Source organism: Acipenser ruthenus, chromosome 11 (assembly GCF_902713425.1).
Source record: "Acipenser ruthenus chromosome 11, fAciRut3.2 maternal haplotype, whole genome shotgun sequence".
NCBI classification, from domain to species: domain Eukaryota; kingdom Metazoa; phylum Chordata; class Actinopteri; order Acipenseriformes; family Acipenseridae; genus Acipenser; species Acipenser ruthenus.
The window spans coordinates 31,365,609-31,388,449 of NC_081199.1; the positions used below are offsets into that span (position 1 = coordinate 31,365,609).

The 22,841-nt window shown below is 37.6% G+C and overlaps 2 protein-coding genes across 3 annotated transcripts in view; one reads left to right on the forward strand and one right to left on the reverse strand.

The window, feature by feature from the left end:
- Positions 1–58: 58 nt before the first annotated feature.
- Positions 59–3,402, reverse strand: LOC117426832 (TLR4 interactor with leucine rich repeats-like). The gene has a single exon (XM_034044921.3). The coding sequence runs from the start codon at positions 3,246–3,248 to the stop codon at positions 1,119–1,121; it is 2,130 nt and encodes a 709-aa protein (XP_033900812.3). The 5' UTR covers positions 3,249–3,402; the 3' UTR covers positions 59–1,118.
- An 11,274-nt stretch (positions 3,403–14,676) lies between these two features.
- Positions 14,677–22,841, forward strand: part of chn1 (chimerin 1) — a 46,332-nt gene continuing 38,167 nt past the window's right edge. Inside the window, exons 1-2 of one of the 2 annotated variants that reach the window (XM_034044927.3) lie at positions 14,677–14,765; positions 15,041–15,196. In XM_034044927.3, coding sequence (XP_033900818.1) covers positions 15,178–15,196 — 19 coding nt within the window. In that variant the 5' untranslated portion in view covers positions 14,677–14,765; positions 15,041–15,177. Of the gene's footprint in view, positions 14,831–15,040; positions 15,197–22,841 lie in introns of both variants that reach the window. The other variant, XM_034044928.3, reaches the window with a different exon arrangement.

Sequence of the window (22,841 nt, forward strand, 5' to 3'; positions counted from 1 at the left end):
TTATTTATTTATTTATTTTATGTTTTGTATTTGGTTTGTTTGTTAAACATTTGGTAGCTTCACTAACGCCAGTGTTCACAACTATGCATTCAATTCCAGTGTTCCGTTCCTATGGTAGGACACTGCCGTCTTGTGGATTTATAGAGAAATGCAATGTCTGCCCACTGTGTAGTTTATCTGTGTATCCCTGTGAGTGGAGCATGTATGATTTTGCCCTTACAACTACTATTCTCACACATCCTAAACGCGCGTTGGTGCTGTAAAGCGACAGCGCGTTTTGAGTTTGTAGATCCTCCCCACTTTAGACTGTCTTTACAAGTGCGCTGTATTCTAGATGTGCGAGGTCCATAACGAGTGGTGTCCAGTAAAATATCAATTTTGTTTACAGCCAATCCATCTGATATGACATTCCACTAGATCATACCTCTTTATGGTGTTTTTTCCCCACCCACAGAGAGCAGCAATACCAATAACTCGTGTATAATTAGACTACCATTATAAATAATATAAATACAGTAGGTGTAAAGCATAGCTTATCAACATTAAAGAATCACCTGTTCGAATTAGTGAACATCAAAATTACAAAAAAAAGTACAGCTTGATTAAGTAACTTGGTAGTTTTTGCATAATTATAAACACTTTCTCATATATATTTCTAAATAATTTTATATAATTTTATATAACAAAGAAACAAATAACAGAATAATAGCATACATACAGAGAAGCTTTTATAGTCATGAGAAATTTTGTTTAACCTTGGTATATTTTAATCATCATTTGGATTTTTTTTCCCCCACTGTTACAATTGTCTTAATGTTTTGTATAGTGTTTTTCTACACCGTGGATTTTGAATAAATGTGTTATCTGCCTACTACTGTTGCCACAGAACCAATATACAGTACCAGGTCTGATTTTGGGGAAGAATATTGGTATCATCATATTGGTCAAACCTACAAGATGTTTACCAGCCATGAAAGACCAGTGAATACGAAATATACGAAACCCTATTTCTTTCCAAAATAACAATTTTAACAGTCTTGTGTAAAGCGAAGGATAAAGGTGTCAATAAAGTGCACGTTTATCCCAAACTGGTGGAAAACATGTTTGTCATAAACTTTTTAATCTCCCTGTGGCAGGTCGATAGCATCTATTTCGTTTGCTTGGTAAGTGCCTGTTCTGGAGCTGTTGGAGTGATGCCCACAGTTATATTCCCATGGGAGACCAGCGCAAACTGTACAAGTGTCTTTCCTGTTTTGGGAGTACATCATACTCGCAGTTTCATTAGATCTTTTTTTGTTATTTTTATAAATGATTACAGAAACAACAACTACCAATATACCTATTAATGCCACCGCATTCCCCACGCTGAAATACAGTATCACAGCCTGGCGGTCTGGAATAAAAGTGGTTCCATCTTTTGTGACAATTCCAACGCAGAGATCTCTTGAGGCAACAGGACATACTCTTTCGTTGACAACGCTTTCCACACAAATAAAATAGGGTGTCGAGGATCTAAGATCACGCAAATCACACACATGTCCTCGTTTGATGTTTATGAATCGACTGAATCTAGTCTCCCGGTCAAACTGATCATACATGATTCTAAAATAGACCAATTTGTTGTAATTATTCCGCACACTCCATTTTATTCTAGCTGAACTGGAGGTGACTTCATCCGCAGAAATATTACAAATAGTAAACTGGTTATACAAACATGCATCTTGAATCTCAGAGCCCTTTGTCTGCGGTTCTTTGTTGGAAGTTGTGGTGCTGTCTAGCATATCCGCAGTGGTTAGGATCTGTGGTGTTGTGACTTCGTTTGTTGTTTCTTGAAGTGTTGGGGTGATAATGTGGCGTTTGGATTCATTTTTAATTATAGTGATGACAGTACTTGCATCCGATGTCGTACGAGATGGTGTTGGCATTGTCTGATTTTCTTTGAGCTCTTCGGCTTTGGAATGTGTTATTCTCCGGTGTTCTGCATTTATGCTTGTAAAGTACCCAGGATCATCTGCTGACATCAAATCTGCACACCAATTGTCTGTTTTTTGGATTTCTGCATTGCTTACAAAATCAAGATATTTCCCCATTAGGCTTTTTGGTTCCGCGCACTTAACAAACACTGTCATGATTCGGAGTCTGTCCGAAGATGATTGTAGCCAGTCTTTCAGATGAATCAAGTCGCAGTTGCAGTGCCATGGATTGTCGTTCAATTTTAAACTGGATAGTTGAGCAGCGGTGCTGAACACATCTGGGTTTAAATAGGTAAGCGTGTTATTATTTAGTTTTAAAATATTAAGGGACGGTACGTTTTCGAATGCATATTCATTCACGGTGCTGATTTTGTTGTGGCTTAAGTCAATCTCTTCCAGTTGTGGAGAGTTACTTAAAAAATGTGTCCCGATTGCAGAAATGCAGTTTCCATTCAGTTTCAGTGATTTTAGTCTGAATAGTCCCGCGAATGCGCCTGAATCGATCTCAGAAATGCGATTGTGACTTAAAGACAGTATTTGTAGGGTTGTTAGGGTTTTAAAAACTCCCCTTCTTAAAACTGTGATGCTGTTCTTGTCGAGATGTAAATTTGAAAGCGCAGGTAAATGCCGAAACACACCCTCGATCAAACTTGTTAAATTGTTTCCAGTAAAATGCAACTCTATAAGATTGCCAAGTCCTTTAAATGCGTTTCTGGTTATCGTGGATATCCTGTTGTTTTCAAAATGTAAGAACTCTAGTTTTTGAAGATGAACAAATAAGCCACTTGTTATTGCAGATAAAGCATTCCCACTCAATCTCAGCTTGGTGAGACTTTCCAAATTATAAAACGCTCCTGCCAAAATAGTGGATATGCGATTGTTGCTTAAGTCCAAATAATGGAGGCTTATGAGTCCAGTAAAAGTCTGGTTTTTAAGTTGAGAAACACGGTTATTCCCCAAATAAAGTTCGTTTACCTTTCCAAGAGACTCAAATGTGCCATATGGAATAGTACCGATTGAATTATATTGTAAATCCAACCTTTTCAGGCTTGTATAAAATGTAAAATCCGCAGAAGCAATGGAGTTAATGAAGTTGCCGCCTAAACCAAGGTATTTCACAGGTGAGTTCTCTGGGGGTTCAGGTACAGTCTCCAATCCAACGTTGGCACAAAACATGTTCAGATCTTGACATTTACAGCGACCAGGACAGGATGTCAGGACATTGCTCACCGACATGTAAAAACAAAGAAAGAAAGTCACCAGTGACTTTGCCATTTTCTGTGAGCCTTCTTGGAGATCTGCTATGCCCCAGGAGATTATAGTTATTATGGTTTTCGTCTAGGTGAACCCTATGTATAGGATTGAGGATGGGGGGAAATTCATAAATTTCCATATACTCAGAATGTTTGGTCGTTCGAAAGTTTAATGTCCCCACACATACTTTGTAAGGGTCAGCTGATGTGGTGCATGCAGGAAACCACCAGGCTGATCTTTCTCTGGTATTTCCCGTATCGTTTAAGGTTTTTTTTCGGTTTCTGTCCCTTCAATATTTGTAGTCTATACAATATTTACACTGTTTATCAAGTGAATATGAAATGTATAGTCTCCATTTGTGTATATAGATGTACTATTTGTAAAAATATACATTGGATCTGTCTTGACCAATATTTATGGAGGTTAACCCGCTATAAAATATAACACATAGGATACGTGTATTTTAGGGCACCCACATAGACTTCTGATGGGACGTAGACCTACTGTTCATATGTGATGTCAAAGTCAAGCAGTTCTGTTTATATAAAGTCAAATAATATAACGGTATCAAAGTCAAATGGTAGCAGTGCCATCCAGAATCATTGACTTAAGTGGCTACACCTAAAAACAAATCCAGTGCATATTTAAAAAAAAAAAAAAAAAAATCGTGTTGTGCTTTATTTAAAATACACGTTAGGCAGACAAAAAAACTGAACTGAACATGTGCCGAGTGAGTGAAGGCACTCTAGCTTGCTTCTGATTAGAGAAATTCAAGGCGTTACAACTGTCCCCGGTCTCCCCTATATATATATATATATATATATATATATATATATATATATATATATATATATATATATATATATATAATGTCTGTAGTACATTGATCTAAACGCATTATTTTGAACAATTTCACAAAACGCAATACGAGTTGTTATTCCTCACTTGAATACAATTTGATGTGTGTGTTTTTTGTTTTCCTTTTCCTGCAGTTAACAGTACTGTTTACTTTATCTATAATTGCAGTAATTTCAAAACATGCAGGATGACAACGTTTAAACCATTTCCATGAATTCCAAGAACATTGTACGCCTATTCAAATGAGTTTGTCCAAATAGTTTGCATTGTCGCCAAAAGATATTTATCTGTTGGACATGGATTTAGTAGATTTAGTAGATTACTGTTCGGTGAACGGAAAAGCACTGCTTCTCATATATATATATATATATATAAATTCTTTTGAACAATACAAAATCGTCTCATGAAGCAGCAGCGTTAAAGTAATTTTAAAGTGTAGATTACAGTGTCTTAAATTTTGAACAGATATTCACAATGCGGTTTAATTTAGTGCTAGTATCGGTGAGTCTGTATTTCTGTAATAATAACAATAACAACAACACTATTAAAATATATGATGTAAACATTACGGATATATTTTGGAGGTAAATTATTTTTTTTAAGGTAACTCAGTCGAAATATTCATTGTTATTCCAAAACTATAGTCTATAAATCATTGCTGGTAAACTGGTGATTGGGAATTTGAATAAATATGTATTGACCTCTTACTGGGCTGTCAGCGCTAGTCATTTACATATAATGGGTTCATAATATTCCATTTAAAACCAGCGCAACAGCTTAAAACTCCCTACAGCATTATGGAACTTTACATACACCCTTTTCTGAAGTATAACGATGTCCATGAACATCTTATTCTGCATATTCAGCACACTATTAGGTGTTATATTTATTATTATTATTATTATTATTATTATTATTATTATTATTATTATTATTATTATTATTATTATTATTTTGGTATGTGACATTTGTGAACCCTTACACTGTGTAACCATTTTTTTTTTTTTTTTGTTCCTGGGTAGTAAGTGTTATTTCCTAATTGCTTATGCCTCAAAAGTATAGAAAATGGCTATTATTCCCCACAAACTTTGCTTTTATGACCAGGACAGTGATATTTTGAAATTTACCTATTTTCCAGAACATTCCAGATAGATTCAGTGCTGAGTAAACTTGGAGTAACTTCTAGAACTTTCTAGAACTTTCCAGTAATATAAATAGTAGTATAAATACAGGGGCCTTAAGCCCACCAGTTCAGTTTAGTTCCAGCTGCCTAAGTGGATACATATCTGCATTTTTCTGAGATGGCATCAAGGTCATAGGAGACTTCAAAATGGTGGCATTCCTGATGGGTCTCCAAGGCGGTTTTACCAAGTTTCCCTGCTATCTTTGCCTTTGGGACAGCAGGGACACCAAGGCACACTACCACAGGCGGGACTGGCCACAACGGACTGAGTATTCTGTGGGGAGGAACAACGTCAAGTGGGAGCCACTGGTGGACCCCCGGAAGGTGCTGATGCCACCACTGCACATCAAATTGGGCCTTATGAAACAATTGGTCAGAGCTCTAGATAAGGAGTCGGCAGCCTTCAAGTACCTTCAAGACTTCTTCCCTAAGCTGTCTGAGGCAAAGGTCAAAGCCGGTGTCTTCGTCGGACCACAGATAAAGAAGATCCTGGAGTGCAATGAATTCCCCAAGAAGCTCACTAGTAAGGAGAAAGCGGCTTGGAACAGCTTTGTCGCAGTGGTTCGGGGCTTCCTGGGCAATCACAAGGCCGAAAACTATGTGGAGCTGGTTGAGACTCTGGTGAAGAACTACGGCACAATGGGCTGTAGGATGTCCCTCAAAGTCCATATCCTTGATGCTCATCTTGATAAATTCAAGGAGAACATGGGAGCGTACTCGGAGGAGCAAGGCGAGCGCTTCCACCAGGATATACTGGACTTTGAACACCGCTACCAAGGACAGTATAATGAGAACATGATGGGAGACTACATTTGGGGGCTGATTCGTGAAAGTGATTTACAGTATAATCGTAAATCTCGAAAAACTACTCACTTCTAAATCTTCTGTAGTCATTTTTGTATTACTTTAGTATAAATACATGTTAATTTGGATTCATATGTTGTTTTTTTCTGACGAAAAGACACAAATTCGCCCGTTTTCTCATTGGAAATAGGTAAATTTCAAAATATCACTGTCCTGGTCACAAAAGCAAAGTTTGTGGGGAATAATAGCCATTTTCTATACTTTTGAGGCATAAGCAATTAGGAAATAACACTTACTACCCAGGAACAAAAATTGTGTTACATAGTGTTATCAGAGCGTATACAAGTGACAGATTTGATTTATCTGTCAGAAATTCGACTTTCAACTCAAATACTGCACTCACCGCATACTTACAGTATTCATTTATTTGTAAAAACGAAAGAAAAAAGCAAACGTTACAAAACTATCAAGGAAACAACAAGGATACACATAAGTTTAAATTATATTTATTTTTATTAAGCTTTTTAACATGGTGGTAAATGCTTTGTGAAGATGGCCCATACAATTGTCTGAGACAGCTGTATTATTATTATTATTATTATTATTATTATTATTATTATTATTATTATTATTATTATTATTATTATTATTAATGGTCTAAAATGAAGTACAAATAAAATAAACATTAACAGAAAATAGTGGTGTTACTTACCTCAAATAGAAACCAAACCCACCTTGTCAAAATTGACCCCCAAATGGGATTTAAAAAAAAAAAGTTTAGAATGTTGAAACCAATATAATTTTTCTAGTGTAAAATATAGAAGTCAAAACATAGGCTCGTAATACAATACCCTTCAATTTGGTCGAAGGTATAATCCTTTTCGCCATAGGCGGCGCTTATAAGAGGCTTGGGGAGGCTAAGCCTCTCCAAAATAAATTGCCCAAACCCTCACAAGAAATTGTTCTGACCAACACAAAACATATTTGTGAGAGAAGGTCGATTTTTCTACCGGCAAACACGCAAAGCAGGTCTAACAAACATATTTCTCGTTTTCCTACTGCGCAACCGCCAGACAGCTAGGGCAGCTCGGATATCAAAATCAACACTGTAGTATAGATACAGGAGTTAGTTGCAATTTAGTGTTATTCGAGGAGACAATGCTTGGCTGGTTCAACGTATATTCTTCCCGCTGATCTGAGCCCCAAAGAGATATTTGAAAGGTTAGTGCAGTTTTTTTTTCCAAATATAACTTATGAAATACATTGAATGCCTGTGACAAAGTGGCTGCTGATTGGAAACAGGTGCAGAGGTGATGCAGTGCAGAAATAATCACACAAAGGAAACTGTAATCCATTTTGGAAAAGGGGGTCTTTTATTTAATGAACTCCCGGTTTGTCGACCAAACAATAAGCCTCCGGCAATACACACCAATGTGTAAAGCACGAAAGTAACAATAATAAATGGATTGCAGTCCAAGTAATAAACACACGTTATCCGCCCCACAATAATATAATACACGGTCACCAGTCCGGGTGCGTGCAGTAGTGCTCGTGGTGGGTTATAACAATTATACAGTGACTGTGGTGTAGTGTTGTTCCGGGTAGTGCTGGCCCAAGACGACAGCTCCGGATACGTGTTAGCCGTCTAGTTATTTACAAAAACAAAAGACAATTACTAACAGCATCAAAACACTCACAAATTATTTTTCTGTTTTTAGGGGTTTCTCCCGGTCCTTCCAGTCTCTTGTGTCTAAAAAACCAAGCGAAGGAGTAGATTGCGATTCTCCATCCCCTTTATGCAATCACGCATGACCCCTTGGTAAATGAGTGCCGCTGTCTCTATTATCTGCAGCTGCTAAGTTGTTTCCCTTCTGGGTCAATACGTTCCTGCAAAGGAGTCTCGCCTTCTTCTTCTTCTGACCGACTTCCCGGCCCGGGGAAAGAACTGTCAGACCAGCCCATCCAAAGAACTACTTTCGCTGCTTAGTGCCCTCACAGGTTGGGAGGGAGATTTACAACCAAAACTCATTGTATTTGTGTCACAATGCCCCTTGAATATAAGTATGATAGTAAGTGCATGTTTAGAAGCTTAATAGTCAGTATTAATAATTGATTTAAATTGGTGTGAAGTAATGGAAATGGTGTTCGAAATTGGTGTAGGTACTGTAGGACTGCAGAACAAGTTAACAGATGTAAGTGTACACCTTTAGGTTGAGTTTCGGGGTCGCTGGTGAGTTGCATCTATCCTTCCCCTATCTTTAATCTCCCTGTCAATCTCTCTCCCTCTTCTATATATATATATATATCTTAGCCAAAGCTATTAAAAAAAAGGGGGAGCGAGAACTACCATCTACTTGCTATCCCACTAGCAGCTATTTCGCTTCAATCAAGCATGGATATTCCGCCTAGTACCTCTCCTCCATTGGATTTCGGAAACGACCGAGTCCCTCATGGTTTCCAGACGTCTCTTCTGCTCCAGTTCCAGCAGCAGCTGCCGCCAATCCTCAACCCCGCCGCGGTAAGAGATCTGCTTTGTTTAATCCATCGCCAAGCCGCCTCTTCTTCAAAGACTGGCCAACCAACAAGTTACTTAAATTATTGTTTGATCATGGAATATCCACACCAGCACGTACCGACAGAAAAGCAATGTTTCTCCTCCTGTGCAAGTCCCAGTCAGTTAATCCGGTCTTTCCGACCCCAGCAGCGTCACAAGCCCATCCCTCCTCATCCAAGGCGCAACCCCGTTCAGCTGCGCAGCCACACTCAATTGCACAGTCCATTGCATCTGCAGCAGCTCCAGCCACTGCGGCTGCACCAGCTTTTCAGCTCCATGCCTAGCGCTTTCAATCTCAGCGCCAGGCTTCAGTCAGTTTCTCTGTGCAATTCAGCCCAACTCTCTCTCTCCCCTAACATTCTCATGGATCAGTGTGTAGACGAGCCTGAAGCAGCAGATGAGCACAAGCCTGCAGCAGCAGACAAATATACAGCCAGCCTATCCATGCTTCACAGAGAGATTTTCTCAGACATCAAAGGCCTTCTCCAGCCTCTCACAGAGTCTGTTTCATCTCTTTCCTCCTGTCTCCAATCCATCAAGGCACAGCTTGGGCACGGACCCACGCCAGCCCTTCCCGTCTCGGCCTCAGCTTCCGCTCCAGCCTCAGCCTCTGTTCCAGCCTCCTCAGCCTGAGCCCCAGATTCTGAGGTCCTGCAGTACAACTTGGCCACAGCTGCCTCTGCTTCCTCGTCTTATCAACCTACTTCCTTCCGACGCCACTCCATCTCCTCTCATCTCCGCCGCCTAATCATCCAGGGTAGCCCAGTTCCGCCAACTGATGCCCTCCGCTGCTCCCTTCCCTCTCCAAGTCCCAGAGTTCCATCAACTAATCCTGGACTGATTTCCTCCTTGTCCTCTCTGCTCAGCTCAGCCCGGCAGTACATGTCAGTTGCTCTCGCTCCGTCCATAATCTCCTCCTATTCTACAGCCTGGTCAACCTTCTCCCGGTTTTGCGCTCAAAACCAAATCTCTCCCACTTCATTCAACCAGAATTGGATCCTGGCTGTTATCGTCTGTCTCAGAGACATCCTCCACCTCTCTCCTTCTTCAATCAAGTCCTATATCTCCGGTGTCCAACACTTCTACCGGATCATGTCTATTCCAGCTCCTACCCTCCTCTCAATCCCAGCCGTCCTTCTTACTTTGCATGGGATCAAGAGAAGTCTCCCTCCTTCCTTTCCAACCAGGCTGCCCATCACCTCGGATATCCTCCTTAACCTGATCTCCATCCTTTGCCATGGCTGTTTCAATCCTGTCGATGATCTTGTTATGGCGTCCATGTGCCTGACTGCCTTCTTCGGCTTCCTGAGATGTAGATAATTCACCGTGCCATCCCTTCCCAGCATCCCAGCCTCTGACATCCAAGCCAGCGACCTCTTCCTCGTTAAGGACCAACATTTCCTCCTTTTTTTCTGATCCTCAAAAACCGACCAGCTTCGATCTGGGCACTGTATCCAGCTCTCAAAGATCAACTCTCCTCTCTGCCCTTACACATCTCTGCAGTAGCTCCTGTCAACCAGGAAACCTTCACGCTCCGAACCCCTCTTCTCCGATCTATCCAGAAACATTATCACTAGGCATTGGTCCACCTCTCACCTCTCCTCCCTCGTCATCAAGGCAGGCCTGCCCTCCAAGTTTTATACACCCCATTATCTTAGAATTGGAGCAGCGACATCCGCAGCAAGAGCCAGGCTCAGCCAACACACCATCAAAGGTCGCTGGGCAGCATCAGCAGTCGATCTCTACATCAGACCCTCCCCAGTAGACATTGTAACTGCCCACCAGTCGTTAGCTAGCTTCCACCAGAGGTTTCCTCCTAAAAATGTGTGTTTTTCCTCTCCACTGTGCGGACGGTTTTCCTTTAGGTTGTCAATACTAACCTCTCTTTATCTTGTTTGTTTTTTCTCCACTTAAGTCTATGTTGTGCAGTGGCTGCAGTCTTTTCTTTCCTATCCTCACAGGTGCGGTTCTGCGGGGGTCCAACTTTTGGGGGGTTAGTGAGGCTCACTTTCCCCGGCCTCCCTGGGCTACGCCCTTCAAGCTGGAGGTTCTGCGTTGGGCCAGAGGGGACCCCCGGCCACATTCTCTATCCTGTTGCAGCTCATGCGCTTCCCCTATACTAATTTCTGGAGACTCTCTCTCCTCCTTCTCAGCTGTCGACGCGAAGTCTGTGTCGCAGTCCTTGGATCTCTTTCTAATCTCTCTACTTCTTTCTTTCTAGCTCCAGGACTCCTGTAAGCCCCGTCCGTTCGGTCCCGGTGGGTAGCTCTGTTACCAAGTCACTCAGCTGCAGCGGCTCTCCGAGAGTCGGATCCTCTGTCCCTTCAATCCCTTATGGGTAGCTCCGTTCCCAAGTCGCAGAGTGGGGGGTTCTATCTATGTGTTTTCGGGTCTTGGGTCGCCGGACCAGCCTTCGGCAATAAGGTTCTCCATCACCGAGAGCAAGACTCCTGTTCTATCTCTTTAACTCCCTTCAAGTATCTTGGCGCTCTCCAAGCTGTCAAGAAGCACTCAACTTACCACTCACCATTGCCCTGTGAAAGGTTTTAAAAAAACAGAGCAGCTTGTTATCCTTACTGTTTTTTTTAATTTGCTTAAATAGGCATAACATGTTATAAAGTACAAGCTAGTGCTATATTAAACTTAATTTATTTGGCTGCCTTATTAAATATATTTTTAAACAACATCCAGAAATAATGTTTTTAAAATGTATGACAAATGTAAGGCAAAAACATAATGTTAAATGTATGGTAAATTTGTTTCAAATATATATTGATAACAATATATTGTAAAATATATATTTTAGTCAGTTAAATAAAATGAATTAGTAATGTATAAAAAAATACTTTACAACAATCTGTGAGCCATATATTTATTTTATATATTTAACATTTCCCACTCATAAAAAATATATTTTCTTTCCGTATGGGCCAGTAGTTGCACACTATCTCAATTTGCTCAACAATCCATAATCACTTTTGAAATCTTAACATAACTACACTACTTATTCATGTGATCAATTTTTGTTGCAAAGTCTACTGTAATTGAAAATTCAGCATTTTAAGTGCACAGCTTTACTGAGAAATATCAAATAATAATACTGAAACATTAAAATAAAAATGATTATAATACAAAATGTGAAGAAAAAAAACATTGAATACAATGTAATGAATTCAAATAGCGTTACCAGATGTACTGACTATTTTAAAGGCAAATGCCAGTTTTAGACAGGAACAACATTATGTTAACTTTACACAATTAAAATAAACTACCCAGAGCAATCATTAAGTCTTCTTGCTTCATCTATATTGTTTCTGATTGTTTTCGACGTTATAATTGTTGTTTTCCTCTCTGAAAATTTGCCACAGCCTTTGCACTTACTTCAAAGTAGGACCTGTAAGAAATCAAGGTTAGTTTATTTCTCAAAAAGAATAATTCCAGTCCTCTTGATGTGATTTTCAATAAAAAGTTTAATTCCAATGATACACAGTACAGAACGTAGCCCCATACGAACTGCACAGACAAATCTTCAAACAAAACAATACTGTAGGTTTAACCCTACAGGACCCTTCAGCGTCGTCAGGTGAGCTTGATGAAAGAGGGTCCAGAATACAGAAATACATAAAAGACAAAACCAGCCCAACATATAACCGAAGACCAACACCTTATCTGTGGGAACCTGACTGTTGGGTGTGATCATGTTTTTAACACTTATGCCCAAATCCGCTCTATAGAGGGGAAATAGCACCTTGAAAACCAGGATCTTCCACCCGAGTTCAAAGGGTACTCTGAACTTCAAAGTAACCAGATCTTGTCCTGTTTCCCCAGTCAGGCCGGGCTTTTGGCAGTGTGTGAGATTACAGGGGGAGCAATAAGGATATATTCCTTCTTACTATAACAAGAGAATTGTAAAATGGTCACAATTAATACAATATTTAAAATCTTACAGACCCGTGGTGTAGCAATTGTTTCAGATTATTTAGCTGTCTGTAATTAGGTTGATAAACCCATTGTTACCATTTCCTGTTTACTGTACATTCAGGAGACAGAGGTCTGTAACCTTTGGAAAGCTGTTACCGACACAGATCAAAATGGCTTTACAGTTACTAGAACTGTATCAAAGTGTTATCCCAAAACATGTTTTGATTATATATATATACACACACACACACACACGTCTATGCTACCAAGTGGGGACTTAAACCATGTTTTGCTACAAAGTGGGGTCCTGCACAGCTTGCAGTAGGACTGTGTCTGAGCCGCAGCCACTCCGAGTCCTGCTGTACACAACCATTACACAGACATGTTGTAGATTCATCTTCCTCTTTCTTACAATTCAGCATTTAGTAGTTTTTAAATTCTAATTCTTTACTCTAGATTACAGAATCTTTGCAAATGATTATGAGAATGTTTTAAAAAGCTCATTTGTAATTTTTAGCTAAACTAATTATAACCATGAGATTATTTCTACTTAATTTTAATTAACTCTGCTAATTTTTATCATACTAAATCTCAATATATACATATTATATCATATTTAATATCTAAATTATAATATTTACATGACATATAATTTTAAAATACATTATTTATATGTCACTATATACAAACAAAAAATCTAAATGGAGAAAGAAATTCGTATTTCAGTGTGTGAGCATCATTCTGTACAATCCAAGTGGGGACTTGTGTCGCTCAATACTATCTAAGTGGGGACTATAATGTTGGGGATATTTATATAAAGGATTATGAACCTGGTGACGTTTAATACTGATAGAAAATTGAAAGCACAGTTAGCAGCCTAATTACTATAACTATTTTATATCAGTTACCTACAATGTACTGGCATAGTGTACTTAAATTGCACAAACACACACAGCAGTGTATGAGCGTCGTTTCGCACTATCCAAGTGGGGACTCCAAACTATCTCAGGATTAATAATTATTAATCTATTTATCAATTCTCATTCATACCCGTTAGTAACAACTCTAAATTCTAACTCTTTACTCTAGATTACAGTATGCTTGTAAATGATTATGACATTTAAATAAGCCTCTATAGGTAATTTGTGAAAAAAATATCAGTTATATGGAAAACAGTTTCAATACTGTTTCAGTTAAACTAATTATAACCATAAGATTATTTCGACGTAAGATTTTCATTAACTGCTAATTTTTATCATACTAAATATCAATATATAAATATCATATTTAATAACTAAATTATAAAATTTACATATCATTTTAAAATACATTAATGTAATTATATGTCTCTATATGCAAAAAAAAATCGGGACGAGGGACTAAGGAGGTGGCTGTGTAGCGACCCGGACAACTGGGGGCTTAGAAGACCCGCTGCTGTGGATGTTATGCGTAGCGTGTTGCGTGTATTGTTAAACTGGTATGCATGCGAGTGTGTATGCGCAGCCGGGAGGTGAATTGGGTTAGTTAGATTGCACGGCTGTGGAGGACTGCGTGTGTGCGCGGATCGGTGGTGTGCATTTGAGTGGTGGACGTTAGGTTTTAAAGTGCGTGTGACAGTTACAGTTTTGTTTGGTGCTGAATAAATAAAATAATACACGACACTCACCTTGTCAGCGACTTTATTGCTGGCGCCGAACACATTGCTGTTCAAAAAGAAAAAACAAAAATAATTATAGATGCTTCAAAAAAGGTGTGTTCCCTCTAGGTCAAATCAATCGCAGTTTCTGCTCCTTCACAAAAAATGGGAAACATAATAAGATAGACTGAATGCCACTTCAATATATATATATATATATATATATATATATATATATATATATATATATATATATATATATATATATATATATAATTTTAATACTTGGGCAGCCATGTAATAACAGGTTCACTATAAACACAAGGTTTTAAACTATTTATGTTACTATTTTAGTATCTGACCCTAATAAACTAAGAATCTGTATAAAAATGTTTTGAAAGAAAAAGCACTGTGCTGGTCTGTTTGCACACACAAAGATGGGCGCGCTGTTGCTTCTAATCCCATACGTTTGCAAGGAATATGACTGTTTCCATGGGAACCCAACCCACAGGAGATGAAGCTGGTCATGTGGTAAAACAAGATGGCGTCTCTAGCCTGATGGATCATGCGTTGTGATCGACAGTAAGTACTGCGTTTCTTGCACACTGGTGATATTGGGCTTCAGGCAGTGCAAGTTTTCTCTATTGGTTTGTTGCACATTTTATTACCTGTGGTGTATTTTTACCTTAAATGATTTAACATTAATGATGCACTAAATTAATTCTTACTTTATTGTTTTGATTTAGCCCTTAGATGTTTTTAAAAACAGTAAACGATTATGATCTAACAGTTCTGCTCATTTGTGTATCTATTGCAATTTTCTTTTTTTCTTTTGTTTTTCTTTTTTTTTTTTTTAGAAGATCTGATTACTTTAACAAGATCTGGTGAATGACGTGAGGCTGGAAGTTATCATATCGTCAATGCCGTTGCAGTGAGAGGCTTTGTCCACACACACACGCACCAACACACACACCATAGGAATTGCAGCAGTAAAATGGCTCTAACTGTTTTTGGTAAGTTGAAAGCTTATGTTGAAAGCTTGAATGTTTTTAGCCTAAACTTCCATTTCCCCCACATGCTTTGGATATATACAGTTTTAGTTTAGATTTGAAAGGATTTATACGGAGTGTTGGCCAATTACTAATCCTATTGTTTTGCATGAATAAGCCTTCTGGGCGTATGCACTGGAAGGCAGATTTTGGAACGGATGGACGCATACATGTTCAGTGACAATGCAATTCAGTGGTGGTAGACGTGTCTTATTGTAACATCATGTGTCGTGTTTACTGTACAAGGTCCTAGTATTTTGATAGGGATAGCATTTTAAATAATGTACAGACTGTTTTATATGTTTTGCTGAATAATTGTTGATGATTTAAATTCATGCAAGAACAGAAAAATCGCACAAGCATTGTATATTACAGTAAGGTTGTACAGTAACAGTACATTCTAGGATTGCAGGTCGTTTTGCAGTTCCAGCGCATCACTATATTGCTGGTTTTCTGTGGGACAGTTACATTAATTGTATTCTAAAGCTACAGTACACAATTTGCAGAAAGTTAAGATATTACACCAATAAACGGTTTCATTAAACTACTTTAATGCCTGTATGATTAACTATGCATCAAGCATATTGATATTTAAAAGATGGTTCCTAAAAGAAATTGTATATTGTAGGTTATTTAACTAATTTAATCTGATGAATATGATTGAAAGAAATGATACTGCCTTAACTAATATTAAATAAACAATTCAATTATTTAGTAGAGATTGTTCTTTCCAAAGATACAATGATTTTATACAACTTAAAATCACTGTTTTCATTAAATATGCTGAGAAACGCATCAACAGTAAAATACGGTTAAACCAATTCTGGAATAAACAGTGTCCAGAGTTTGAGGTTCTTTATTATAGGAAGTCAACACCTATAGTCTACCTATGCCATCATAAGTATTACCCAGTGTTGTATAAAAGAGAATATGAGCAAAACAATAGGTTTGTTTTCTGTTTTGTGATCAATATGGAACCAGGATTTTAGACTCCCTTACAGTAAAAGGAAAGATTTCCTGGAAGCATGAAGGCCTATAGGGACAGGAATGTTTTTATGTCTGTTGTAACCACCTAAAATTAGAAATACCCTGTCTGGTACCTACACGTATTGTGGATTTTACAATGTCCAACTTAATATGTGTTTGAGGCATACAATAATAGAGCAACAAAAACATATATTTCAGCATCATTTATTATCCCATTTAAAAACATATACCTGTATTTCAACATTTACAATTTAAAAAGAAAAGGAAAAGAAAAAAGTTGTTGTTATATAATGCAGCCAACTATCATATGTTTGTGACCTACATTAAAACCAGTCCATGTGTATATTACTCTAAACATTTCTATGGATGTTTCTTCATTTTATTTAATACATAACTGGCAAAAACATAACCAAAAACACTTGAAAAAGAATAACTATATTCTGAGTTGTACAGTAATACACAACCTGATGGCAGGATTGGCTAATCAAGTTACAGGTCAAATTTTTTATCTTGCTGATATCATTTGACAATTTGTTTTGTAATGAATGATATAATCAAGCTCATAATGAGATCAGAGACTGAAGGATTATGTAATTGGATCAAAGGCATTCACTTGGCAGGTGGTAAATCAACAAAAGCACAACAAATTCCCTTTTATTTTATTTATTTTTTGTCTTTTAAAAGTGAAATTTGTGTACTTATTTTAAGCGTGGAGATACCTTTAGATACCTATCATTTTACATGACATCAGCCATTACAGGTAGATTCTTTGCATTTTGTAGATATTGTAGCTATTGACCTATGCAACATATATTATTGTTGATATTATATATGCTATTCAATATTAATCTGTTTAGATGAGCAACGTTTTTAATAACAGGAGTATTTGTTTTTCATAAATTTACAATAATAGATTACCATTAACAATCCCATATACTGGTAACATTTTCTAGTATATGCAGAAATCTGTAAAGAAAGTACGGTAGAGAAACCATTCACACAGAAGATTAACACTTTGCAACAAAAAATGTGCTTCAAGAGTCTTGGACTACCTGGGGGTCACAGGGTGGCTCTTTAGCTTAGTCTTACTGTATTAAATGCAAACCTACAGCACTACCATTGTGGATACTTTTCAAAATAGCAACAGTACAAATTGATTGGTTGGTGAACGCTGTTCCTAATTATAAATTATGCTGATAGGAACACTCTTTTTGAAGATGTCAGCAAAGATCTAGATCTCTAAAAAAAGCATAAGTTGCAGGAATTTTAAAACTGTACAGAGTGACTCATTGATATATTTTTAAACATTTTGTAACTTTTTTTTGTGGGGTGGATTTTTTTGTGTGGGTAAATTTGCTGGTAGTCACAAATGTAAACATACATGCATTGGGTCACCTAGTACCTTCTATCAGCAAAGGCAGTGGCAATAAAACACTGTGCTACCTGTGCATTAGTGTTTGGCACTTTCCAGTTGTTTCTTTATCTGACACCTGCACATTGCGATGTATAGAGTAAGTAGCAGGGTTCAGAAAAATATAGCATTATATGTCCCCACATGTTGCTACAACTGTTTTAAATACCATACCTGTAATGTTTCTTTTCATTATTAACATCCTGACAACTTTTTACACTTGTAACTTTAAAGTCTGTTTCAAAGCTCTTTTCAAATGTCTGCTCTAGTGCACTGTGGTTTGAGGTCTGTCCTCTAAATCACCGCAGGAAGAGCGATTAAAAAACAAACAAACATAATAACAAGTGCTCAGGCTTTTCTGTTCCGCACCACATCATGGATCATTGTTGCTGTGTTACTTTTTTTGACAATGTGGGCAATAATCCTTACACTATCAGTGCACTACAGCAGCCATTTTGAAAAGAGCTTTGAAACAGACTTTAAAATTATAAGTGTAAAAAGTTGTCAGGATGTTAACAATGAAAAGAAAAACTACAGGTATGTTATTTAAGCAGTTGTAGCAACACGTGGGGACGTGTAACATTATATTTTTCGTAACCCCGCTACTTACTCTTTAACTAAGAGAATGCATTGTAAATATGTGAAGAGGAACAATGCAGGAAACATTTAATAAAAACAGAATATCTGATGTCATTAACCACACTTCCTTCTGCTGAATTCCTGGAAAACAACGTTTTAATGCAAATATAATGGATAAATATAAAAGTGATCAGCTGCTGAAAGACAATGATAAAATCAGTGCTTGATTACTCTAGATTCTGAAAAGAATTGTGTTGAACAGATTGGAACCGCTACATTGTTGTAGCAAACCTTGAGTCCTTGTCTCTGTTTAAATACAACTTTAATTTAGCAGCATTATAGGTTGCATTGCCGACCATTGCAAACATGCAAATGAACATGCCATTAATCCGGATAAATTCATTCTGCATACTGGATTAGTCGATGCTTGCATGAACCTGACTGTCCCTTTGTGTCTTGTGTTGACTGGCAGTTTCTAACTAATCGTTTTAAACCTCAAATGGTCTTTTGATGGAAGAAATGTTGCTGCAGAAAGTGTGGTGCTGCCTCACATAAGCACAGTGCTCACAGATACAGAGTAGGGGTTACAGGGGTTCAGATGTCAAGATCATTTAAATAAAATGCTGCCTATGCTGAGACCAAATTAACAAAGTAAAGAACTGGAGTGCTTCAGATCAAAAGAGTAAAAAACAAACTGTATAAACTGATGAGTTTAGGGATGCCAGTCTGCTGATCTCTGCAACGGTCTTATCAGCACAAACTTGTACTTGTTCCATATGGCACTTTACATGCACGCCTTTTTAGCATTGAAGAGTGTACTCATTCGTACACATGTATTGTATAATTTGTAAAACACATTCTTGTAAGATAATCCTTCCAGTAAAGCTGTTTGTTTGCGATTACGATAATGAGCTGGTTTGAGTTTTTTCTCACCAAAAAACATCCAGCAGAGCTTTCATTGGGTTAAGTTGGGGTGACTGATTTCTGCTTATCAGACGACTCAAACAGCCTGGTCTCGTGGATTTCCTGTCGTCTCTGGGTAAAGGGATGTGCCTGGAGATGGATTATGATGATAACATTCTCGGAAGTCCACTGAACTTGTCCTTTTCCGGATTTTATTTGTACTTTTTGAGCTGAAGCCCACTTCTCAGAAAAAAACTGTGATGGAAGCAGACTTCCTGTGTTGGACCAACCTGACCCCACCTAGTTTCTAGGAGCGAGTATGGGGTGTGATTGATTACCTGTAACACATGAAGTGAACTTAGTGTTGTGCCAGGTAAAAGGTATTCATCTTAGTCTGAACAAAAAAAATCAACAGCAAACCAGTAAGGTATGAGTTAAGGAAAGAATCGGTGGACCACATGTGTTCACGTAACACGCAGACCTACTGCACTGAATGAGATGCTGCTATCTGCAGCCCTGATTTACATGTTTCAATTGGAGACCAGGGAAACTCTCAACTATCTGATAACATGATCTAGCAAGGCGTGCCTACCGCATGGCAATTCGGTTGCCATCCATCTAGACTGCCAGCTTTGTTATAAGGTACAATTTCTTCACATATGTCAAGGCTTGGGTCATTTGCCAGTTTTAAACATCAGTCACAAAACGTTTAGTTTTATTCAAGGTTTGTTATATACTAGCAACACTGAAAGGTCAAAATGCCAGTTTATTTTCCTTTTTTTTGTGACAGGCCAAATCAATTTCTGCATGTCACATTTAGGTATGTATTGCAGGGGTGTGCAGAAAATGCATGAAAAACTGTCGAACAGTTCCCACCTGGTGGCACTGTGTGTCTTAAGAAAAAATCTCTTTAGAATTGTAGTAAATTAAAACATGGGAAATGATTTATTTGTGCTTATGTGTTATACCAACTCACTCACTACACCCATAAATGTTTAAATATTTGTTTTAAATTCCTTGTTTAATTAATCTACTTTTTGCTGTTCATTCAAATGCAGGCAGTGTAATTTGGCGTAACTCCACAAGGTGGCACATTTATTTAAAAAATGTAGAACATTCAGCATATATTGAGAAGCTTTGTTCAGATAAGTCACTGAAAGGATATTGAACAGGATATTTAAAAAAAAAAAAATCAGCTGTAGTGTACAACAGATATTTAACTATGTACATTTGCGGCTCTTTGATGTGTTTCATTTTGCATGTGACCAAACTACTGTGTATTACTACAGAAATCTTACCAATCTTGCCAAAAAAATACCATTTCAGTGTAATGGCCTGTTTGATATTTAATACGTTGTACTACATGGCTAAAATAAGCGATTTTCTTGTGAACTGGGTCATACAGCAACCCCTTACAGCAAAGCTGTCATTATGTATTGCAAACAGACTATACATTTAAAAACAAAATACAAAAACATACTGTTTATAGTACTGCTCTTAGGTTAAATTGTCTATTCATACAATATGGATGTGCCTCATAAATACCTCTCGAGAGATCTAGAATCACTGGTTGTTGAAATGTGGGACACAAAATAATTAGTTTGAAAGTCATGTAAGACATTTATTTGATGTGATTAGATTAGTAGAGTGTTTTTTGATGTGGAAGAGGATGTATCTTGTTAATGTATTATACTGTCATTTACTGTTAATTAATGACTATGTAGTCAGATTGCGTCAGTAGCTACTTGTTCTGTTCTTATTATCAGTAGCATTATTACGAAACCCCTTTTCTTGAATTGAAGCAGTATTGGTTCCGGTGTGGCAGGTCACTTGACCTGATTGCATAATGACCATTGATGTGATACCAAACTACAGCACCAGAAAGCAGCAGACACTTCGAAGTATCTTCGTATTCCAAATTGAAGTATAAAATACAGGGCCCCAAAAGATCTTATTGAGAGTTAAGATTGGATTGATATTTTTACCTATTTAAAACCCATGTAATCTGCAGCAACTGTGTCTGCAACCCTCAATCTAGTCTAAATGCATTTTGCTGCATTTGTGCATCAAATTAAAGATTCTTCTTTGTCAGGAGACATTGATGCTGTTGCTAAGGAAACTGTCTCTTCATAAGTGGCAAGCTACAGATAACAGCAGCCAACAAAAAACTGTAATGTTTACACAGCGTCACCAGTTAATCTACTGTCCTCTGCCCTACACAAGAATTTGTAAGCATTTGGATTTAGCAGCCGTATACAATGCTGTTTTTGACAGTTTTTCTAATGATGCAGTAAACTGTATCTGTATTATTTACTGTGTAAAACATAGCAACATGGGAATAAAGGGATCTTCCTTATGGGTCGTGGGTTCAATCCCCAGTGAGGGACACTGCTGTTGTACCCTTGAGCAAGGTACTTTACCTAGATTGCTCCAGTAAAAACCCAACTGTTTAAATGGGTAATTGTATGTAAAAATAATGTGAAATAATGTATAATGTGATATCTTGTAACAATTGTAAGTCGCCCTGGATAAGGGCGTCTGCTAAGAAATAAATAATAATAATAATAATACAGTGCTCACTTGTTATTTCAGTATATGAGTTACACGTGCAAAAAATTGTAACATTTTAGGGACATTGATAAGTGAAGGATCCTTTATACAGTAGGATTAGGGTATGGCCTAACTGTGAATGAACCAAATTAGAGGTTAAACATATCCTAAAATAAAGACGGAGCAATAAAGACCTGAAGCTGGTAGCTTGGGACATGAAAATGTGTTTGTGAGCACTGTTTCTTTGACGCCAAGTGTGGTTACTAGAGGTCAGCTGCTTCATTTTGCAAAGCAATAGAAGTAAATGATCTACAGTGGAACATCCAAAGTAAATGTTTTATCCAGCCCCCTATGTTTTAATGACAACTCCTGTAAAATGCAATACTGTAGGCAGGTCCATTGTTCTCTGACCCTGTAAATGACCATCTGTCTGAATTAAGAAATGACAAAACCTGAAAAGGACTTTTTTGAAGAAGAGTATCAAAATGTATTTGTATGTGTCTACAGTGCATCTGTTTTTGTATTTACATGTCATGGAGGATGAATGTCACATACATGTTTGTTTAAATAATATTTAAATATAACTAATTGCAAGGCTTCATTTTGCCTTACCTAAGATGCTCCCTTGTATTGTATCCTTGAAGTTTTGAGGTATCCATGATGAAGGAAGAGAGCTTTTACCCTACCCCCTCAAGTTTTTTTTTTTTTTTTTGCGTTTGTATTCAGCCATTGTATTTAGATTATCTGCTTTGCTCCTGTATTGTTTAAGTAATTTAGTAATTTCAACATGTACTGTATGGCTGACTTCAAGTACTTCATATTTAATTGCTCCTTGTCCTTTAGGGACCCCCTTGTGCACAAGGCAAACTAAACGCTTGGGGACATCTCATTTTAACTAATGATGGTTCACTAAGCTACTTAAGTGTCTTCTGCATAGCTTTAAGTGCTTCATCATACTTACCACTGTAGTTTTTGTTTTCTGAAAAAATCTCAGGTTTTCATATTTAAAAACATCCAAAATGTACTTTATTGCTTATACAGGTACCATTTACCGTACCTCCCTCCCCATATTTATTGCTTCTTGAAAGTCACTGTTATCTGTGTTTTTTTGTTTTTCAGCACTCATATTTTATTTCATCAACCTGTTAATTACATTGACTCACCACTTTGTCAAATAGC